Raw genomic sequence first — 21,679 nt, 5'->3', positions numbered from 1 at the left:
TATGCCAGAGGTGTACAAACTTTTTTCAACGTTTTTCACCAAGGGCCATATGCGGTAAAATACACAAACAGCCGGGCCACTCACTTGAGGTGAAGTACGTATTGCCTCACCTGGTTCATTTAAGTAAACTAAATATATTTTTGGAATTTGCTGCGGGCCAATAAAAAATGGATCGCGGGCCAACGGGCCGCAGTTTGGACACCCCTGCTCTATGCCTTTGAAGCTTGAATCCTACTGGTGACCTGTGTCCTTGCACCCTTGGGCAACTATGAGCAGTGACCAAATCTTCCTTAAGTGACTGGCTAGATTTCTCTAGTAAATAATGCTGGGGGAACAGGAAGACTCAGTTTGGAGGCCTAGAGACTAAGAGGGTTTCAGGGAAGCTGGAAGTTCCTGCAGCGAGGCCAGTGAAGGAGAGGTGGGAAGACGTATGAGACCTCACAGTACCCTTCAAGAAAGTATGAGATGTACTTTCTATGGCTCTGGAGGGCAGGCAGGACCAATGGCTGGGCATGAGGACTAGCTGCCTATGCTGGAGCAGAAAAAGGGGCCTGCCCGAGCCTGTGCTGGAACCAGGTCGTCATCAGAAAGCGGAAGGAAGAGCAGTCAGCCCTCGCTGGTCAGCACCATGGAACCTTTTTGGGCAATGACAGGCTATGCCTGCTTCAAGGTTATTTTCAGAACCAAATGGCACTGTGAGCAAAAGATGAGTGAAAATGCTTCATAATGGAAACAACTGTTCTAGAATATAAGATCCTGATCAAATGCCACAATATGAAAATGAGCTCACTCCAAGGTTTGATTTTTAAATGGAGACAAGCTTTAATAGAGAGCCTCTCTCCCAGCAGGATGGGAGGCTGGGGGCATGTGGTTAAATTGAACAACTCACCTTAAATGTGACGTGAGTGTCTGAAAGGAGGGGACCTTCAACCTCAATGATGGGTGTGGACTGGTCTCTGCTGATGACATGGATGCTCCCTCCTCCACTGGTGTCGATTCCGTCTGCCAGGCTTGGAGGCGAGGAGCTGTCTGTGGTATTAAGTGCTTTAGCTAAGGTATCAAATGCCCTGTGAGTAAAAATGAAGCAAGTATTGTGAGTCCACAGCTTTTAGGGAGAAAGGAACTCTAACTGAGACATAATTTAGAAAACCAATGCATTGGGGAAAGATAATTATATTCTACCTGCTAAGAGAAGAGATAAAAATGAAAGCTTCTCTATATTATCTATACTTCACCTTGGGCACCAAACCATATATTATACATTTTCAAATGTAATTTCTATTTTTTTACAACTATTACCCAAAGTGGAGTTCTCTGTGTTTTAGAGATGTGAAAACCGAGGCTTAGAGAAGTTAAATAAGTTTTCCAAACCACCCACATAATAAATGGTTGAACGAGAACTCTACCTAACTCAAGTCCCTCCTCTTTCCACTGGATCTAGACTTGACTTTGCTCTCAGACTGCAAGGGAGTGTGAGGACCAGCCCTGCACTTGCCCAGGCCCACATGAAAGGAGCAAACACAAAAGCCAGGTTACAGGAAGAAAAACCCTCAGCGGCCACTTGCAGACTTCTGGGACCAGCTAACGCTATCTGTCACCTAATACCTATCTACCTCCTCTGATGAATTAAAGCTCTAGACTCACCACTTGGGAAAAACATACATGAGAAAAATAGGCTAAAGCAGAATTGGGAAAGGGGATGAACTATTATATTAATATTCAGGAACAATAAACAGTGACTGATACAAGTAACATCTGTCTTCTGAAGGGTTTTCTCCTGCTACCACTGAGCTACTCAATGTCCTTTGTCATTATTTGGAATGAAAAGCAGTTTTGATTGCTTTATATCATTCATATATACCGGGGCTGCCAAAAAAATGCATACACATGACTTGTATTTATCTTTTATTATCAGTATGTATTGAGTATTACAATTTTAATACAGTTTTTTTCCTTTCTTAAAATGTGTATACATTTTTTTGGGCACCCTCTGTATATACTGTGTTTCCCCAAAAATAAGACCTAGCCGGACCATCAGCTCTAATGCATCTTACGGAGCAAAAATTAATATAAGACCCGGTCTTATATTATAGTAAAATAATACAAGGGAAACATGGTATGAACCTACATTCCCACAGTTAAAATTTGAAAGCAGACAGACAAACAGGAGCACTGTGACAGTTTTACAATCCTTGATTAAATACAGGGTGGGTGTCAAAATGCTGCCACCCCTCCCTCACAGTGAAGCGACTGAGTGTGCATGTCAGGAGAGGAGCCTCCACCCTCCCTCCTGTGTTCGTACCGAGTAATCTCACTTGCAGACTGGTCCTCCGGTTGCATTTCCGAAGTGTCACCATTGTTAAGAGATTCACTGAGATTGGCAAGCGAGGTTACTACGTTTGCCAGTGTGCCCAGAGCTCCCTGGCTGGTTTCAGCCTATTAAACAAAAAATAACATTAAAAGAACACACACTCATGACTCTCAGGCCAATGGAGGTATAATGTTGGTTTAAAAACAGCTCCTATGGAGGGTATGACTACAAGGAAGATCTTTTTGGTGATGGACTAGTTCTGCACCTTGATGGTGGTAGTAGTTACACAAATCTACACATGTGATAAAATGACCAAACAAAAAGATATAAATTAGACATCACCAAAATTTAAACTTTTGTGCTTCAAAAGACATTATGAAGAAAGTAAAAAGACACCCCCTCACACAAGACACCCCACAGAATGAAGGAAATATTTGCAAATTATATATCTGATAATGGTTTAGTTGCCAGAATGTTTAAAAAACTCTTACAACTCAATAATAAAATACAAATAAGCCAGTTAAAAATGGGCAAAAGATTTAAGTAGACATTTCTTCAACGAAGATTAAAAATAGCCCAAAAGCACATGAAAAGATGTTCAATATCACTGGAAATTCAAATCCAAACCACCTCACACCCACCGAGATGACTAGGATTAAAAAGACAGAGAACAACAAGTGTCGGAGAGGATGTGGAGAGACTGGAATCCTCATAAACAGCTGGTGGGAATGTAAAATGGTGCAACCTATATGGAAAACAGTCTGGCAATGCTTCAAAAGTTTAAACACAGAATTACCATATGAGTTACCAGCAATTCCACTCCTAGGTGTACATCGAGAAATGAAAACATGTCCATACAAAACACTTGTGCACACGTGTTCACAACAGCACTACTCATAACAGACAAAAAGTAGAAACAACTCAAATGTTCACCAGCTGATGAATGGATAAATAAAATGGGGTACAGCCATTCAAAGGCATGTTGTCAATAAAAAGGCACAGCAGAACACTCCTGTGAAATCCCTCAGTCATCCAGAGTTTTAAGGTCGTTCAGGTCCTTTCTTTCAGTCCTAGTTTCTCTCCACCCCACTACCCTGTCAGTCACTGTCCCGAATGTCTCTGGGTGATAGCAGCAAGCCAGGTGTGGTGTTCAGTTACGCACATGATCGCTGTCCAAAGATGGGAAACTCCAAGCCCAGCCTGAGGATCACCAGGTGAAGGGCAGCTCTCCAATGCAGCCAATGGCTCTCATTTTTGCCTGTTCTTTTCCAAAAGATGGTGCTCCCTAAAGCACTGAGCGTGCACACCAATGTGCACATGAACATTCCTTCAGGAAGGAAGCCTGAAGGCCCTGCTCTGATTCTAACGGCAGCAGCAATGCCAGCGCTATTACCAAGTCACTCCTTTCAGAGAAGAAAAATCAGACCTCCGCCATGGCTGGCTGCTACTTCTTCATTATTAGGGTTACATCAGGAACAATGAGAAAGCCAATGGCCCTGGATAAAACCCTCCTCCGTAGTTATCTTCAAGAAGTTAGCCAGTTGTCTCTCTTGGATTGACAAATCTCTCTGTTCACAACAAGTTAAATTCCCTATGGCTGATTTGCTTTAGCAGTTTTAGAATTGTTAGAATCCTGGCTGAACTTCTTCCTGCAGATCATCTAATACAAAGGAACTAGAGGCTTCTGCAAAATGCCGTCCTAGGATAAGTACCTATTTCCTCAGCATGCCAGTAGTTTGCCAATGTGTGTACGGGGGTGGGGGTGGGCGAGAGGCGGGAGAAAAATCTTTATAGATAAGAGAACCATAGGACTTTTCCCAAATTGAACTCTATACCCTGTGATAACGACTGGCCAGCCAGCCCTGACTGAGTTTCTGAAAAGCCATCGGCATCCCTAAAACAAATCATAGGGGTCTGAATCAGAAGACGGCCATGCTTTCAACGTGGTCTCTGAAGGCCAGCAAGAAGGTGGGTGCACACATTTAGAGAAGCAGTCTGCACTGCAACAGAAAGGTCGACGAGAAGACATAACATCACCTTGGAATCTGTGGCCAGCAGAACTGTACCATCTTCACGTATCAAAGGCTGCTGGATGTTCACAAGCATCCCTGGATCAAGAAGACCTGTTTGTCTATTTAAGACATAAAGAAACCAGAGTAGCTTCCAACATTTAATGTACAGTATAGTCATGCTATATTTCTCTGTCCCGGCCACATCTGCAGAACTGTCTGAGTAAAAGAAAAACTAACTAGATGCAGCCACCAAATGACTGAACGCCCCCAACCTCTCTGCACTAAGATGTGCACACAGCCATGTGTACAGCCTGAGACAGGATGACATACAGACAGATCCTCAGGGCTTCCATGCTGACTGTGGCTTAACTTGATCTTCAGAGTATCACCAAGGCATTGTCAACTTTAGTTCTCTCTGTTACACGTTTGGATTTGTTTTCCCTCTGTTCCTTTTAAATTAAGTTCAATATATTACATTTAAAAGAACATATAAGTTACTTGTGGCACTATCTGGGACCACACCTGGGACTTAGGCCTTTTGTCTATACTGCAAAAAAGCTCCAATCTTGAATTACAGAACTGTTTTCCTGTAAGAATAATGCCCAAACTATAGGACATAATCCGAGCCCGAGACAGGAAAAATTCTGACCCCATCTTAAACTAGCCATCCTCAGGCCTGTCCAGAGGTTTGACTGGAACCGCTCCAAAAAGCGGGCTGAGGCAGGACAAGGCTCTGGCTGCGGCAGGCGAGACAAGCCCCTCTCCCAGAAACATCAGCGCCTCCTCTGATCATCAACGAAGGCTGATGGCAGCGCTGCTCTGTCAAAACAGGGACTGACCTTGTTCCATCTTTATCTGCCACAAACGTGGGAGTGGCTATCAGAGGACTTCTCAGGTCCTTCCGAATATAGATTTTCTCAGTTGACGCAGCACAATTGCTTGGTTTCTCCCGTTGCACATCAAAGGGCTTTCGTTCACTCTGCACAGCTTAAATCACAACATAAATAGTCATGTTTAGAGGAAAGATTTGAATCAATAAAAACCATATCCTTCATGGTTTAAAGTAAGGGGTCTTCCTTAGAAAGTCTAGCTCAATTTTCACAGTGGGCTTTTTAGCCAAAGGAGAGTAAGGTTCAAAGCCAAACAATGCTACGTCAAATCCAAAGGCAGGAAAAGGAGCTCAAGATGGTGGGCGCTGCCTGTGGAGAATGGCAGCTGGGCCTCGGCTTGGCCTTGTGGGGTCCACACGGGGCCCTCTGGGTTTTCACTTCTTACCTGCTGACGAAAGGGACTCTCTCCAGGATAAGAAACACCCATCTTCAAGTGGGTCCCTAACAGAGAGCTTGTCCAATGCCACATTGCTGAGGAACAATTCTGATGCCCAACTCAAGTCTGTATGACTTCTATAAACTGTTTAATGGTGTGAATTTTCTATCACCCTAGCAACCACTCCCTTCAGCAATCTGGTATACAGAACAGGTATACATGCCAGAAACAACTGAAGAAAATGAAGACTGAACCCCAAATCCAATACATAAGTAAGGTAAGGGGTTCTATTTCAGAGGAAGACCCCGCGGCTGGGAGAGCCTGCATGTCTTCCCAAGGCCTCACGGCTCCTAAGTGGCAGACCTGGAGCTTGATCTGGTACCAGCTTTAGTCCAAAGCCCGTGTTCACCCCACTCCAGAGCGCTGCCTCCTGATTTATCTGGAGGCGTAGCAACATACACACCATGGGAAATGACCAACCATAGCAATGTCGGCACTGAAGAACCAAGCGGATCGAGAAGGTAAACCAAAATGAAGCCAGAATGGATACTTTTCCTTAGTATTTTAAAGTCAGGGACAGGAACCTTACTTAATAGACTTGTACTTGCTCACTTCCTCCCTCCGTTAACTCACATGGTTTCTTTAATACTGTTACTCACATTCCATTTTCATGCCCATCTCTAAACATTTTTTCAGCCGGCAAAACTGACAGCGGTTCCGGTGGTGCTTATTGATGATGCAGTCTTGGTTGCTCCGGCAGCTGTAGGTCAAATTTTTCCTTACGCTCCTTTTGAAGAAACCTTTGCAACCTTCACAACTGACAGCCCCATAGTGACGGCCTGCAAGGATAAAGAGTACAAGAAGTGGTTTACCAAGAGAAGCGGTGACCTGTCACAGGCCTGTCTTTAAGGCAAGACTATCAAAGCGACTGGTGTGCTGCGTCAGATGCTGGCTCCATGTGGACAACCATAGGTATGGTGCCCAGGTCTTTCACGTAATTTCTCTACACTCTTTAGTGAGGTCCTGATGGAAAAGCTTAAGCTCAGATAGGTTACGTGACAGCTGGTAAATGGCGTGACCTCAATGCTCTTAGGACACGGAGGACGTGCCATACAGTATGAGCTCACAGGGATGGCCGAGCTGTGCTGTCCTCAGCGCACATCTGGTCCTGGCTTTCGAGACCTAGGCTTTTGAGGCTACTCAGCTCCCCTGCCCTGCCAAGAGCAGCAGGTAGCAAACGCGTGCATGTTTGGGCACACAGGGTGTCCCCGCATTTATTCCCTGTGTGAATCATGTGCTGGGCCGTCCAGCTCCCCCGGGGGAAGTGGAATGATGACGGGCACTGCGGCTGCACGGGCCACCGTGAAGGAAGGCTGCCATGTGGCTCAGCTGGGTTAGCTCGACAGGCCCTTTCGGAAACACAGTCCTAGAAATACATTATTAAACACAGTTCTTTCTTTCCTAATCTTGGTTACTTTGGTGTCTCTTAACTTCTAATTACCAATGACATTAAAAGGAGCCCTCCACCTCAGTTCACCCTTCTTAGTTCACAAAGTACTGCCACACACATTCTATCTCATTGGTTCCCAGCTGGCACTGACCATGGATAGGCTCTCCTGGTTCAGTCCCATGGAACCCAATGTCTTAGCTACATTGCCGGGAGGACATATTTCACAGGATCACCATTTACAGCAGCTAGAGAGCATCCCACGGTCCTAAGCTCTAGCATGCAGAGCCATTCCCCAAGGGCGCACCTGGAGCGTCTCAATTGTGGGCCTTTAAGAACAGTCGTGCTAAAATTACCCACCATGCAGACATCACTTTTCCTTCCTTGCATGGTATTTCCTTGGACTCTCTAGTCCTTAGAGTGACCTCTACTATGTGGAGACAATGGCATGTAAGCCTGTGACTAGGCTGTTCCTTTAAGCCCAGAAAGGGAGTGACAAGTGGGACAGCCCAGCAGCTTCTGTAGCCTCTTTGTTATGTTAATACTTCATTCATTTGGTGAAAAGTTTGCAGGATGCTTCTCCTTGCTGAGCAAGAAGGTGGGGATGTAGAGATGAAGGGGTCAGACACAGTTCTTACTTCAGCAGAAAGAGCACACTCTAGTGGGGAAGATGGATCTGTATGAATCAATTACAAGAGAATGCAACAAATGATGGGGGGGGTCAGAGGATGAAGGCAGCACAGGTGACGGCTTGCGATAAGGAGTGGGACGGCTGGATTTATCAGGATAAGGGGTAGGAGCAGAGACAGGGTATCCGATAGGGTACTGACGTCACAAGCTGGGAGGGGAACCGGAGCTTCTGTAGATGCCTGCGTGGGGCTGTCTTCCTAAGAGGCTTGGTCCAGCCTCCTTTAAAAAAACAAAAACAAAAACCAAATAGGACCACAAAGTATCCAAAGTTCGTGTGAATTTTGTGACCCCAGAATAAAGTGGCACCAAGCGGCCACCACAGAACTCAGGCCGTGCCCTGCGCATCGCCAGAACTACAAACGCAGTAACTATTTCTCCACTCCTCCTGGCCTGCCTGTCTCCTACAGCTCCCAGCGTGAGCAGGCCAAGGCTAAACTGTTGGGCCAGGCATCTCCTCCAGCCTCCTGGTGCCCACACGCTACCCACAGCAGCCCGGGTCTCTGCCCCCAAGACACCGGGGAGTGGACATTAAACTGTCTGGGCCCTGGCCTCACCAGCTGGAATGCCCTTTTGCTTTCCCCAACATGCACACATTCAACCTCCAAATCTCACAGAGTAACTGCCTCTGGGGACCTTTCCTGACCCTGGGACTCCAGCTAGAATCACAAGCTCCCTCTTCCTCCACTTTAGCCGTTTATCACATTGGGTTACAGTGAGGGAATGACAGACACAGTTAACAGGATGAAGGGGGAATAAATAACACATTTTGTGAAATGGCAAAGCATTGTGGAAACACTGACTAGATTAAAGAAGTGATTACTTTCTTAGTAGCAATACATATTAAACACTCAACCAAGATATACAAATCACAGAAACAGTTTCTTGACTTTTCCTTTTGATTCTAATAATCTGACAAACTGTTCTGCTTATATGTATCATTACCCCAATAAGAAAAGTGGAGTTCATGTTTTGAAACCTACAAACCTACAGAAAATGTTCTCTCTCCAAGACCCTTCTCCCCAATTTGGTTCATGATGTTGGTCCACGATGCACACCCAGTATAACCTGGGGTTACTTACCGGAGGCTTTGTCGCCACAGACCACACAGTACTCTACTACCTGGGGCCGTTGGACGTCGGCCTTCCCCAGCAAACGCTCCACAGAAGCAGAGTCTGTGACAATCTAAGAAGAATCGGGAAACAAGCAGGGTACAGATTAAAAATCAGATTGCTAAGCAAAGTAATGTTTAACTGTAAATTCTTAATCTTGGGTTTCTAAGCAGGAGAACTCTGAGCAGAACTGGGAAAATTCCACCTGACAACTTAATCTCACAACCGGAATGGCCTTGCTTCTCTGGACTGCACCCCTTCAATGGGAGTAGGGGTTGGGGGTTGTCCAGGGTCAGGCACTGGTTTTTACTGATCTGCTCTATCTGGCTACCACAACCACCCAGGATTGGGGGCCATGAGGGGAATCACACAGAGGCCCCAACATAAACATACTGAAGTCTTTCTGGCTGCCCTGGCTGCCTCTCTATACCCATGAAACAGCTTGAAAGTATGCAGAGAGGTACATTTGGCAGAGAAATAATCAAACTTTATCAATTAAACAAGTAGGTCTCTCACTGAGGCAGCTTAGAGTGGAAGGACTAGAATAGGTGACCTCCAAAACCTATTATTTCTCCTTCATTTATAGGTGACTTTCTAGATGACAAACGGTGCTACTCATCCAGAAGAATGCGGTAACTGATGCTAATGTACCGAATATAAGCCTTAAAAGGATTTACGTATGGTGGGAATATATACAGAAATCATGTAGAATGACTTCTTGTAAAACATGCAACTAGATCAATAGCCATCCTTTCACAAACAAGGAGTAGTCTAAACAAGCAGGGAGGAATTTGGATTTCAGATATTGGAATGTACTCTGGGAAAGGAAGGATGAGGCAATATTTATTAACTGCACCATGAGAGATCTCAAAAGTATAGTTCTGGTGTTCTGAATCCAACTCGATATCAGAAGAAGAAAAAAAAATCATGTCCTTAATTTTCTCCATAGCAAAAAGTCTGCCCCCAAACATGGATTCTTAGCAGCGTTATTTGCAGTAGCCAAAAGGTAGAAGCAACTCAAGTGTCCATCAACAGATGAATGGATAAACAAAGTGTGGTTTGAGAGACCTATTTACTTAATTAATGGATAAGCACAATGGAATATTTAGTCTTAAAAAAAGAAAGAAATTCTGATACCTGTTACAACATAGATGAACCTTGAAAACATTATGCTAAGTGAAATAAGCCAGTCATAAAAGGACAAATATTGTAGGATTTCACTTAAATGAGGTCCCTAGAGTAATCAGAGAGACAGAAAGTAGGATGGTGGTTGCCAGGGGCTGGTAGAGGAGGGAATGGGAAGTTGGTGTTTAATGGGTACAGAGTTTTCGTTTGGGAAGATGAAAAGGGTTCTGGAGATGGACAGTGGTGATGGTTGCACAACAACGTGAATGTACTTAATGCCACTGAACTGTACACCTAAAAATGATTAAGATGGTTCAATTTTGATACATTTCATCACAAACTTAAAAAAAAACAAAAAAACAAACAAATAAAAACATGGATTCCAACTTGATCCTGACTAAACATGTTCCATGGTTGGCCACCATGAGACACTGCCCTCCAGTCTCTGTTTCTTCAAGTGTCGGGCTTGGAAATTCAGTGCTTCCCAACAGCCCTGCTTTCCTTAAGCCCTTGCTCTTCTCCTTCCTGAGCCCATCCCGCCCTGACAGGGTCGGGAGAAGCAGGGCACAGACAGAGATGAGAACTGAGGGGCCGACGCAGCAGTTCACAGGAGCACGGAAGGACACAGCGACGAGCTGGACTCGGCCTCACCACCTGGACGAGGCTGAGCTCAGAGTCAGGAACAAGTCAGACCTTGTCTGACTGTGGTCAGCCCTAGGTCGCATCCCTAAAATATCCTGGGCCAAGGGCTGCCACTGTGTGTGGCTTTAGTGCCACCTTGCTCATGCCAGTCTCCTACAGGCCACTGATTTTTCCCAGTTCAACTACCATCCCACCTAAGCACTGTCATTGGCTGCCTTGTGGGTCTTGCCATTCATTTGCTGATTTTTTACTTTCGCCAAAGCAGCAACCTGTCATGTTTGCCAGTCCCCAAAGGACCTTCTAGAGATGGATTTGACCTCCGAAACAGAGGTTAGAGTCAGGAACAAGTCCAGTAGCACAAGTGCTGACATAACACCTGTCAGTAGGCCTTACCTGGATCCTGCCGGGGACGAGGTTGTCCGAGGTGGTGAATATGAGCTGCTTGGCGCTGGATGTCTCCGGGGAAGCCAGGATCACCTTCCCAGTTCCAGCTCCATCTGGGCTGGTCAGGATGAACTGCTGCTTGGGGGAGCCGGAGGCGTCCACTGCGGTGACTATCTGGATCTTCTGTCCTGTCTGCTGGTCTGTCACAATCTACAAGACACAACATGGAGGCTGCTCTCACGGGGCATCGTGTACTCGTGCACTCGCAGGCGGTACTCAAAGCGGTCACTGCCCAACGCCGTCCTGGATTCCATGCTGGTCCACAATGCAGTTTCACCAGTGCACGGTGAAGTGAGAAAAATAAAACACAACAGTGAGCTTTTCAGAAGCTAATTTTCATAAAGCTAATTTATTCTAGGATGTTATCATTCCCGCTATTTTTAGAATTAAAATGCCCTTTGGGGTAGGAGAAGGGGGAATTGGATGAAGATGGTCAAAAAGGTACAAACTTCCAGTTTTACAATAAGTAAGTCCTGGGGATGGAACATACAGCTCGGTGACTATAGTTAACTCTGCTGTACTGTGTAGTTGACAGTCATTAAATAGAGAGCAGATTCAAAGAGTTCTCATCACAAGAAAAAAAATAACTTCTTTTTTTCTGTATTTGTATGAGATGATGGATATTAACTAAACTTACTGTGGTAATCATCTCACAATATATGTGAGTCAGGTCATTATGCTGTACAGCTTAAACTTATGCTGCATGTCAATCATATCTCACTAAAACTACAGAAAGAAAAGCTTTTTCTTTTATAAAATGAAGACAGTAATAAATAGTAGATGATAGATTTAACTTAAAAAAAAACTATCTTTGTCCTAGGCATAATAAAAATATGAACAACTCTAATTTTGAAATGCTACTGATCAACAAAATACAGAAACCTGAGACTGACTGCTTTAAAGAAGGGTTGTTTCTGAAGCGAAGGGCCTGTAAATAATCTTGCCTTGGGTGATAGCACACAGGGAGTCCTCTGCTAACATACCCCCAATTTCTCCCACTTCCTGACTCAGAGGCCGTTCAGAATAGAAACGACACCTGATTCAGGGCTAGATCCCCAGGGCCAGCATAGGGCCTGGCACCTGCAGAGAAGACTTGAATAACAGATTGTAGAAGCACTGAAGGCAGTGGCTGCTGACTCTGCGGAAGTCCTGCCCCTGATCCCACTAGGGTCTCCTACCGTCAGAGCTCACCTCTTCCCAGAGTCCCTAAGTACATCAGTCAGGATTAAAACAGATGTCGTTGCAAAGGTGACTTTTCTTACTCATTCAAAAAGTTCTTTGAAGCTATTTGAGTCCCTGCCCTGCCTCTCTCCCAGGTTAAATGCCCCTCTTAGAGCACTGCCCACCTTCTTCCTGAGGACACCAACAGGCCTTCACTGAGAACAGGAGTCTTGGGGCCCTGGGCAAAAGGAGATGTGCTTTACCTCTGGCTGGAACTCAGTTCCTGCAGCATATTTATGGGCAGGTCTGGCATCTGCACGTCTTGATAGACGAGGCTTTGTGACATGGAATTTTTCCACAGCTGAACAGGAAACTCACAGAGTCTAACACAAGAGCTTGGCCAACTGTTCAATATGGAAAACCAGACAATGCTGGTTGGTTCAAAAGAAAGTGACATAGACAAGAAAGATGCAATCACTTAACACATGTTTACTGAGCACCCACTATGTGCCAAGCACTGTTCTCGGTAAGAGGGATAGGGGCATGAACACCCAAAGACCCACATTGTAGAGCTAACCTTCTATCAGGGGAAACAGACCGTGAGCACTCACATTATAGTACATCAGTGAAGTAAGTGCCATAGAGAAAACTAAAAAGCAGGGTAAATGGACACAACATGACATAGGGAAGAAGCCAAGGGAAACACTTTAGGAAGAAAGACCTCTCTGAGGGACTGAAGATGAGCAAATACCTGAATGATTCAAGAGAGGAAGCCATGCAAAGATGTGGCAAAGTGCGTTAGCAGCTGAGGGCACAGTAAGTGCACGACCACAAAGAACAGCAAACTGGGGACAGAAGACACAAAAACAAATCCTTAGCTGATGGCTGGGCACAAATCCCAGTAAATCATCATTTCCAATTGAAGGATCAAAAGATCTTTAAGGCTGAAGAAGAACAGATTGAGAGAGAAGGAAAGGAAGAAGTACCTTTCATTGTTATATCTGTGGCATACCCAGAGTCCCTGGAAACACGAAAACATGACACAAAAAATCTTGTAAAAAGAATTCTCTTTTAAAAAACTTTCCTACCCAATGATCAACTGAAAGACTGGTTGACAAACACTTCTCTCAGATGCCACAGATGGGACTCCTGCCTTAGCCAAGAGGTCATCAGCACAATGACTTTCAAAAAGCCCTTATCACACTGAGATCTGAGTCAAATGTCTGACTTCCTTTGCCCGTCTACTGATTCTTACTTCCTTCCTAAAACTGTTTTCCCTGCTAAGAAACAAAATAGTCGTGTGAATTAGAGGGCTCTTCAATGACCAACTACAACCAAGGTAAGTCTAGTAAGTCCTTCAGCCTTGGTGTGTTCAGAAATAACACACACTGCGCCTGGGGACACACAGTAACTGGTGTGTCACTTCCTTTTATGTTATTCCCGGGTCCTCTTGGTTGAAGCAAGGCATGCATGGAGCCGGGGAGGAGCTGGGAGGACTGGGTCTGGACAGGGACAGTTGCTCTTGGTGACTGTATAACATATCCCAAAGCCCAGATTATTTTCTTCCCCCCCAAAGACTCAGGCTCACATGAGTTCAATGAATTATTTATAAAACATTAAAAAAATTTTTTGTTTATCCTTCTCTCCCAAGATATTTGCATTTTCCAGTTAGATACTGCCTCCATGAAAAAAACTAAACATGTAAGCAAAAAAAAAAAAATAATTCCCCAAATACCCACTGGAACCCCCGGGGTGACCATGAGGCAAACCAAGACCTTCCACAGCTGAACAGGAAACTCACACAGACTTACACAAGAGCTTTGCCAACTGTTCAATATGGAAAACAGGTAGCTTCCCGTTGAATGAGACCAAGGAAACACCAAACTGAGAAAATGTATCTAGACTCATTAACATTTAAGTCTCCTGTGGAGAAGTGGAAGTGAGGTGTTATGGGTTGAACTGTGTCCCCCGAAAAGAGATGGATAAGTCCTAACCCATGGCACCTGTGAATGTGACCTGATTTGGAAACAGGGCATTTGCAGATGTAATCAAGTTAGGATGAGGCCATATTGGATTAGGGTCGTAGGCCCTAAATCCAACGATTGGTGTCCTCATAAGAAGGCCATGTGATGTCAGAGACAGATTCCCACAGGCCCTGTGATTTCCACTGCACAATTTTGCACCGTGTGGGAATTTTTAGGAATGCACACGTCACATTATAGCAGAGCTGACTGTATTGTACTAGCCCAAGGCTCTCGCTAGTTCTATCTCCAAAGGACCTCAATGTGACCTGACACACTGCCGTTCTCCTCCATGTTACCCATTACCCACTCTCTGTTCCAGCTAGGCTGGGCTCACCATTTCTGTTGTACAGAAGAACCTGCAAATGGACCCCCTGAAGGTAAAAACCGGCTACTGGATAACTTGTTTCACTTCCAAAAGTTTAAAAATTTAAAAAACTGGATGCCAACATCTGAAAATAGAATTATTTCCCAACAATATTAGACCTACAGTTCTCTTGAAAAACTGGAAGCTCTGGCCATCCAGGGCCCAAGTTCCCCCATGTCAACAGCTGGCTGGCTGTGACTGCCTCTTTAGATGGGGCACAAGCTCTCTGGTTTGTCCCAATCCCCACCTTGTCCACGTGATCCTGTAAATACCTGAGTTTGTGATCCTCAGAAAGGGTTTTGCAGCTGGAGCTGCAGATGGAATGCCTGCTCTACTGCTTCCCTTCTGTGTCAGCATGGAGCAGTTATACGAGCCTTCTGAGCCTCTGTTTACATATCCATAAAAAAAACTATTATTAAGAAAGTGAAATGATACGATGTGTGTGAAAGTACTTGGTATACCGCCCAGAACATAACAGGACCCTGATAAAAGTATTTCCTTTCTCTAAGCACTCACATACTTCGCTCCTCGCTTGGGAAGTCATGTCTTAGCTCTTTCAGCTCATCAAATCTTTCTAAGTGGGAAAATCAAGACTTTTTACTATAGCTCAATTAGTCTTTCAATCATTCCTCAAATACTTACAGAAGTCTACTCTGGGCCAGATGCTTTGCTAGATTATAGGCATTATGGAGATGGCTCCTGCTTTCATGAACCTTTTAGTTTACTGGAAGAGACTGGCAAAAAACAAGTAAACAGACCAGCCAGTTAATAATTTCAGTTTATATGATATGTATTATGAGGGAAAAGATCAGGTTAAGAGAGAATAACACAAAACACTAACTTTAGAAAGAAGGTAAGGGAAGGCTCTGTGAGGAGGGGGCATTTAAAACAAGATTCAAGGCTGAGAAGAGAGACAGATAAAGGTTTAGGGAAAACTGTGTTCTAAGCAATAGGAAATGTTCTGGCATATGGAAAACCTTAAGAGAAAGCAACTCTTAGAACCGATCTCAGGCCCATGGACAATGAAGAGTGGCCGAAGGAGCCCAGACAGAGAGGTGGACTGGCCTCGCTGGGAGTAGGGATTTCATTCAAAGTACCATCAGACCCATTTAGGGTATTTCACCTCCTAAAATCAGGTCTTCAAGTTTCTTACACTATTTTATATCTATCTTATACTATTATTAATAGATATGCACGAGCGCACATACACCACATACATATGTGTGTGTGTATAAATAAATATATAAAATTTGTCAGATAATTAAAGGTCAGGGTATATTACAGCATAATAAGGGAAAAATAGCCAAGATGATTAAATTAAAAATAAAAAACTAAAGGAAATCTATTTAAAAACACTTTTGGAACCTATGCAAAAAAGTAAATGACTTCAGTCAAGATGGTGAAGTAGGTAAATGCTGTGCTCTCCGTCTCCCACGACCAAATCAAAATTACAATTACAGAACAACAATCTTCGAGAATCATCTGAAATCTAGCTGAGCAGAAGTCCTATAACTAAGGATATAGAGAAGAAGCCATGTCAAGATTGGTAGGAGGGGCAGAGACGTGGCATGGCCTGGTCCCACATCCACATGAGATATTTAAAAACTGGGAGGGATATCTCAGCTGCAGAGGTCCCCCCTGAGGAGCAAGGGGTTGTAGCCCCAAGGTTCCAGGGCTGGGAAGAGAAGTTCCTATAACTTCTGGCTGTGAAAACCAGTGGACTGTGGCTGAGTGAGGAAGAGGTCTGCTAGAGTCCCAGGTGATCCTTTTGAAGGGCCTGTGCACAGACTTACTTGCTGATGGACTCACTTGCTCTGAGCTTCAGTGTGGGTGCAGCAGCTCGAAAGGCACCAGAGACATACAGGGAGGAACTGATCTGTCTGACTTCAGAGTGAGGGCTGAAGGGATAGCTTTTTCCCAGATATAAGTGCTGGCAGAAGCCATTGTTCCTTTGTTGAGTCCTTCCCTTACTCGGCCTGTAGGTGCACCCAGGCACCATATCTGAGTCTCCATCAATGAGGCTAACACTGTTCGTTCACCCCGCCCTGGTGATTCCCTGAAACCCTGCCCCACTCAACTTTTGGGTCCACCCAAGCCGCTTCCAGTGGGTTTTCCATACAAATGGCCTGTCTTGGCGAATGCTGTGGACTTCCCTAAAATCTCTCAAACGTTTCTGGCCTCTGCGTGTTCTATACCTCTTGCTAAGCAGCCCCAAGCCTGGCACTAGCAGCAGCCAGCCTTAGTTTTCAGCTTAGCTTCTCCCAGGCACCTCTAAGCCCAGCACAAGTGGCAACCGCCTACAGATCACTTTGTAGCTCATACCCAGTGGCCCTGGATAGGGCACAGGCAGCAGCTGAACTTAGTCTGCACCAGAGCCCCTCCCTTGAGGCCACAGAACCAAATACTTGGTGGTCAGCTTCAGACCCCACCAGAGCACCACCCCATCACCTCCACAAATGACACATCCAAAAGGCAGACTCAGCAGGCACTAGGGCCCTGCCAACGTGAGTCCTACTCCATAGAGTCGGCCCCTGCACAACAGTGCCTTCCCTGTAGTCACAGTCAGTCCTCATACTGACGTGTAAACCCTCCCATTGGCGTGCAAACAGCAATCAGGTTCAACTACAATAGGAGTGCACACACAACCTACACAAGGGACATACCTGCAGCACCCAGCTGTGCACCACAAGACACCTACTGCATAAGGCCACTCTACCAAGAACAGGAGACACAGCAGCATTACCTAATACACAGAAACAAACACACGGAGGCATCCAAAATAGGGAGACAAAGAAACATGTCCAGTGAAAGAACAGAACAGAAGAACTAAACAAAAATGGAGACAAGCAATGTACCAGACGCAGAGTTTAAAACACTGATTATAAGGATGCTCAATGATCTCAGTGAGAACTTCAACAAAGAGATAGGAAACATAAAAATGGAGATAAAAAAAAAAAGAACCAGTAAGAAATGAAGAACACAGTAACTGAAATGAAGAACACATTAGAGGGAATCAATAGTAGATTAGGTAAAACAGGATCAAATCAATAACCTGGAAGGCAGCAGAAAACACCCAATCAGAACAACAAAAAGAAAAAATACAAAAAAAAAATGAGGATAGTTTAAGGGGCCTCTGGGACAAACAACATCAAGTGTACCAATATTCACATCATAGGGGTACCAGAAGGAAAAGAGAGCAAGGAACTGAAAACCTATTAGAAGAAATAATGACAGAAAACTTCCTTAACCTGGTGAAGGAAATTGACATATAAGTCCAGGAAGCACAGAGAGTTCCAAATAAGATGAACCCAAAGAGGCCCACACCAAAGCACATCATAATTAAAATGCCAAAGGTTAAAGACAAAGATGGAATCTTAAAAGCAGCAAGAGAAAAGCAGTTTCCTACGAGGGAGCTCCCATAAAACTGTCAGCTGATTTCTCAACAGAAACTTTGCAGACCAGAAGGAACTGGCACAAAATAGTCAAAGTGATGGAAAGCAAGGACCTACAATCAAGATTACTCTACCCAGCAAAGCTATCATTTAGAATTGAAAGACAGATAAAGAGCTTTCCAGACAAGAAAAAGATAAAGGAATTCATCACCACTAAACCAGTATTATTAAACCAGTATTACAAGAAATGTTAAAGGGATTTCTTTAAGAAGAAAAAGAGATAAAAAATATGAATAAAATGGTAATAACTACATTTACTCACAATTACTTTAAATGTAAATGGATTAAATGCTCCAATCAAAAGACATAAGGTGGCTGAATGTAAAAGAAAACAAGAGTCTTACACATGTTGCTTACAAGAGACTCACTTCATATTAAAAGTCACACACAGACTGAAAGTAGAGATGGAAAAAGATATTTCATGAAAATGGAAATGGAAAAAAACAACAAAAAAACTCCAAACAAAACTGGGGCAGCAATATTTATACCAGACAAAATAAGACTTTAAAACAAAGACTATAACAAGAGACAAAGAAGGACCCAGTAATTCCCCTTCTGTGTATTTATCCAAAGAAACCTAGAACACGAGTTTGAAAAGTATAACATGTGGTTACAGCTAGAAGAGCTTCAAGACACAGACTCTCTGAGGAGGAATATCTAAGGAAGCCCCAGTCAACAGACAAAACCAAAGACACTAGAGGAATTTGAAACGTCTGGCATCTACAGCTATAGTAAAACATTAAATACAGCTCAACCCCTCGCCAGATTAATATAAATCCTCATACTAGAAGTTTCTTTACCTCAGTTCCTATTGCCTACTACAGCTAATACTGTCTGGCATTCAACAGAAAATTGACAAGGCATGCCAAAAGGCAAGAAAAACACAATCTGAAGGGACAAAACAAGTATCAGAACCAGACTCAGACATAACACAAATGTTGGAATTATCAAAGAATTTAAAACAACCATGATTAATATGTTAAGGTCTCTAAAAGAAAAAGGAAAACATGCAAGAACAGAAGAGAATGTAAGCAGAGATGGAAATTCTCAGAAAGTAGGAATGTTAGAAATAAAAAACTGTGACAGAAATGAAGAATGCCTTGATGGGCTCACCAGTACACTGGACACAACCAAGGAAAGAATCAGTGAGTTTGAAGATAGGTCAATAGAAACTTTCCTAAACTGAAATGCAAAGGGGAAAAAAAGAATGGGAACACCCCCCCCCAAACAAAAACAAAACCACCCCAAACAGAATATCCAAGAAGGATGGGACAATTTCAAAACATAACATATGCGTAATGGAAGCCCAGAAGGAGAATGAAGAACTATTTGAAGTAATAATGACCGAGAACTTTCCAAAATTAAAGACAAATACCAAACCATACATCTATGAAGCATAGATAACATAAAGCAGAATACTGAAAAAACTACGTTTAGGCATATACTGTTTGCCAGAGCAAATACAAATGAAAGACAAGAGGCTTAATTCTTCCTTTTGAAAATAAGGGAAGAGATTTCTGCCCCCTCTCCCTTTCCTTTTAGAACTTGTTCTGTCCTTTTCATACATACACAAATCTCTGTAATGGTTAGGTAAGCCTCTTGCCAGTCTCAAAACACAGAAATGTTTTCTCAAGGACTTGGGACCCATCTTTTTGAAATGCAAACTTCAGGAAATACAGCTTGCTTATTTCCCAGTTCTGTGGGAAAAAGAGCCTAACTAGATGGGCACCTTGCTCCGATTTGCAACCTACTTCCTGTGATAAAGATGTAAGAAGTTTGTCCTCATGCCCCTGAATTAACAGAAGGTAAAATAAAATCTTTTTATTCCTAATTTATGTAAAAAATAATTGTTTAAGTTAATAATAGTACTAATGCACTGAATGTGAAATGAAGGATAGCAATGTCACAGGAAGGGGAGGGAGGAACAGGGAATACCCTGCTATAAGGTTCCTGCATTGTATGTGAAACAGAATAGTGTTGTCTGACGGTGGACTTAGATTAGTTTAAAATTGATATTGTAAATTCTAGGGCAACACCTAAAAACATTTGTAAAGAAGTATATTTGATACACTAAAAAAAGATATAAAAGGGATCATGTAAGTTACTCAGTCAAAACCAGAAGAAAAAGAAGCCTCTGGCAACAAATAGAAAAGTTACACACATGTTTGATATTAATCCAAATATATCCATAATCACTTTAAACGTGAAGGTCTACATACACTAAATAAAAGACAGAGACTGTCATTTAGATAAAAAAAAGAAAAAAAGAAAAATCAATTATAAATTGTCGACAGGAAACTCTAGACATAGATTAAAAGAGAAAGATACCATGCTAACATTAATCAAAAGACAGCTGGAGTAATTATATTAATTTAAAGACAAAGTAGACTTTAGAACAAGGAAAATATCAGGAAGAATAAAGAGAGACATTACATGATGATAAATGGGTCAATTTCCACCAAAGACAGTAATCCTAAGTGTGTATGCACCTAAGAACACAGTATCAAAATACGTGAGGCAAAACTGATAGAACTACCAAGGAGAAATAAGAGAAATCAACTATGACAGTTGGAGATGTCATTTCTCCCGTCAGCAACTGATGGATCAAGCAGGCAGAAAATCAATAAGGATATAGTTGACCTGAACAGCATTATCAATCAACTCAATATAACTGACATTTATAAAATAATCCACCTAACAATAGCAGAATACACATTCTTCTCAAGCTTGCATGTAACATTCATTAAGACAGATCACATTCTGGGCCATAAAATACACCTAAAAAGTAAAACAAAGGAATCATAAAGTATGTTCTCACATCGTAATAGAATTACACTAGCAATCAATAATAGAAAGACAGCTAGAAAAATCCCCAAATATTAGAAATTAAACAACACACAATGACACATGGATCAAAGATAAAGTCTCAAGAAAAAATTTTAAATATTTTGAACTTAAATAGAGCTCACAACAGAGGTCTGGGCCATAGATACCATTTGGGAGTCACTAGCATAGAATAACATTTAAAGCCTAGGGTTCTGCTAGAGAAAATACAGAGAAGACAAACTGGCCCCAAAGTGCAATCCTGAGGAATCCCTACATTTAGCAGTCCGGCAGAGAAGGTGCAGGAAAGAACTATAGCCAATATCATGTAAGTTAGCCCAGAATTATTTCCTGTAAGTTTTATGACTATGAATCCTTCTATAAAACCAATACTTAGCGATTGATCTGGGATATTTCAGAGCAGTGGTTCTGGAAAAGCCTACTATTTTAATATATGTATTTACCTTTGGATCATAAAGTACATTTAATGTAATAAGATAAGCAAAATAAAATTAGACATAATTTTTTAAAAGCCTATTGGTTGTAAAGTAAATGGGATAGGGGTACAGGAAAGGATGGGAAAAGAGTCCTTTCTTATTTATAATTACATAAAATTTGAGTTATTAGCTTGGATATTCAAAAATAGTAACAGAAATGCAAAATTTACACAGCAATGATATATCATTTCACCTCGAAAACTGAAAGATTAAAATGTACATACTGCACAATATATAGTTGAGTGTGTAGGGAAACAGGCACTCTCATATCAGGCTGGTAGTTGGCAAAACCTCTTTGGAAGGCACTCTGGA

General features: G+C 42.9%; 1 protein-coding gene across 3 annotated transcripts in view; it reads right to left on the bottom strand.

The window, feature by feature from the left end:
- The window catches only part of NR2C2 (nuclear receptor subfamily 2 group C member 2), an 83,932-nt gene that overhangs the window by 19,085 nt on the left and 43,168 nt on the right, over positions 1-21,679 (bottom strand). For all 3 annotated transcript variants that reach the window (XR_004425447.1, XM_033132121.1, XM_033132122.1), the window contains 7 exons: positions 10,996-11,196; positions 8,806-8,908; positions 6,249-6,428; positions 5,163-5,310; positions 4,349-4,442; positions 2,303-2,436; positions 890-1,067 (listed from right to left, as the gene is read on the bottom strand). Coding sequence is in view for 2 of the 3 variants with exons in the window: in XM_033132121.1 (XP_032988012.1) it covers positions 890-1,067; positions 2,303-2,436; positions 4,349-4,442; positions 5,163-5,310; positions 6,249-6,428; positions 8,806-8,908; positions 10,996-11,196 (1,038 nt within the window). In the remaining variant the exon portion in view is untranslated. The remainder of the gene's footprint in view (positions 1-889; positions 1,068-2,302; positions 2,437-4,348; positions 4,443-5,162; positions 5,311-6,248; positions 6,429-8,805; positions 8,909-10,995; positions 11,197-21,679) is intronic.

This window comes from Rhinolophus ferrumequinum, chromosome 17 (genome assembly GCF_004115265.2).
Source record: "Rhinolophus ferrumequinum isolate MPI-CBG mRhiFer1 chromosome 17, mRhiFer1_v1.p, whole genome shotgun sequence".
Classification (NCBI taxonomy): domain Eukaryota; kingdom Metazoa; phylum Chordata; class Mammalia; order Chiroptera; family Rhinolophidae; genus Rhinolophus; species Rhinolophus ferrumequinum.
The sequence above is the reverse complement of the archived record's forward strand: the minus strand, read 5'-3'. Positions and strand labels throughout refer to the sequence as shown.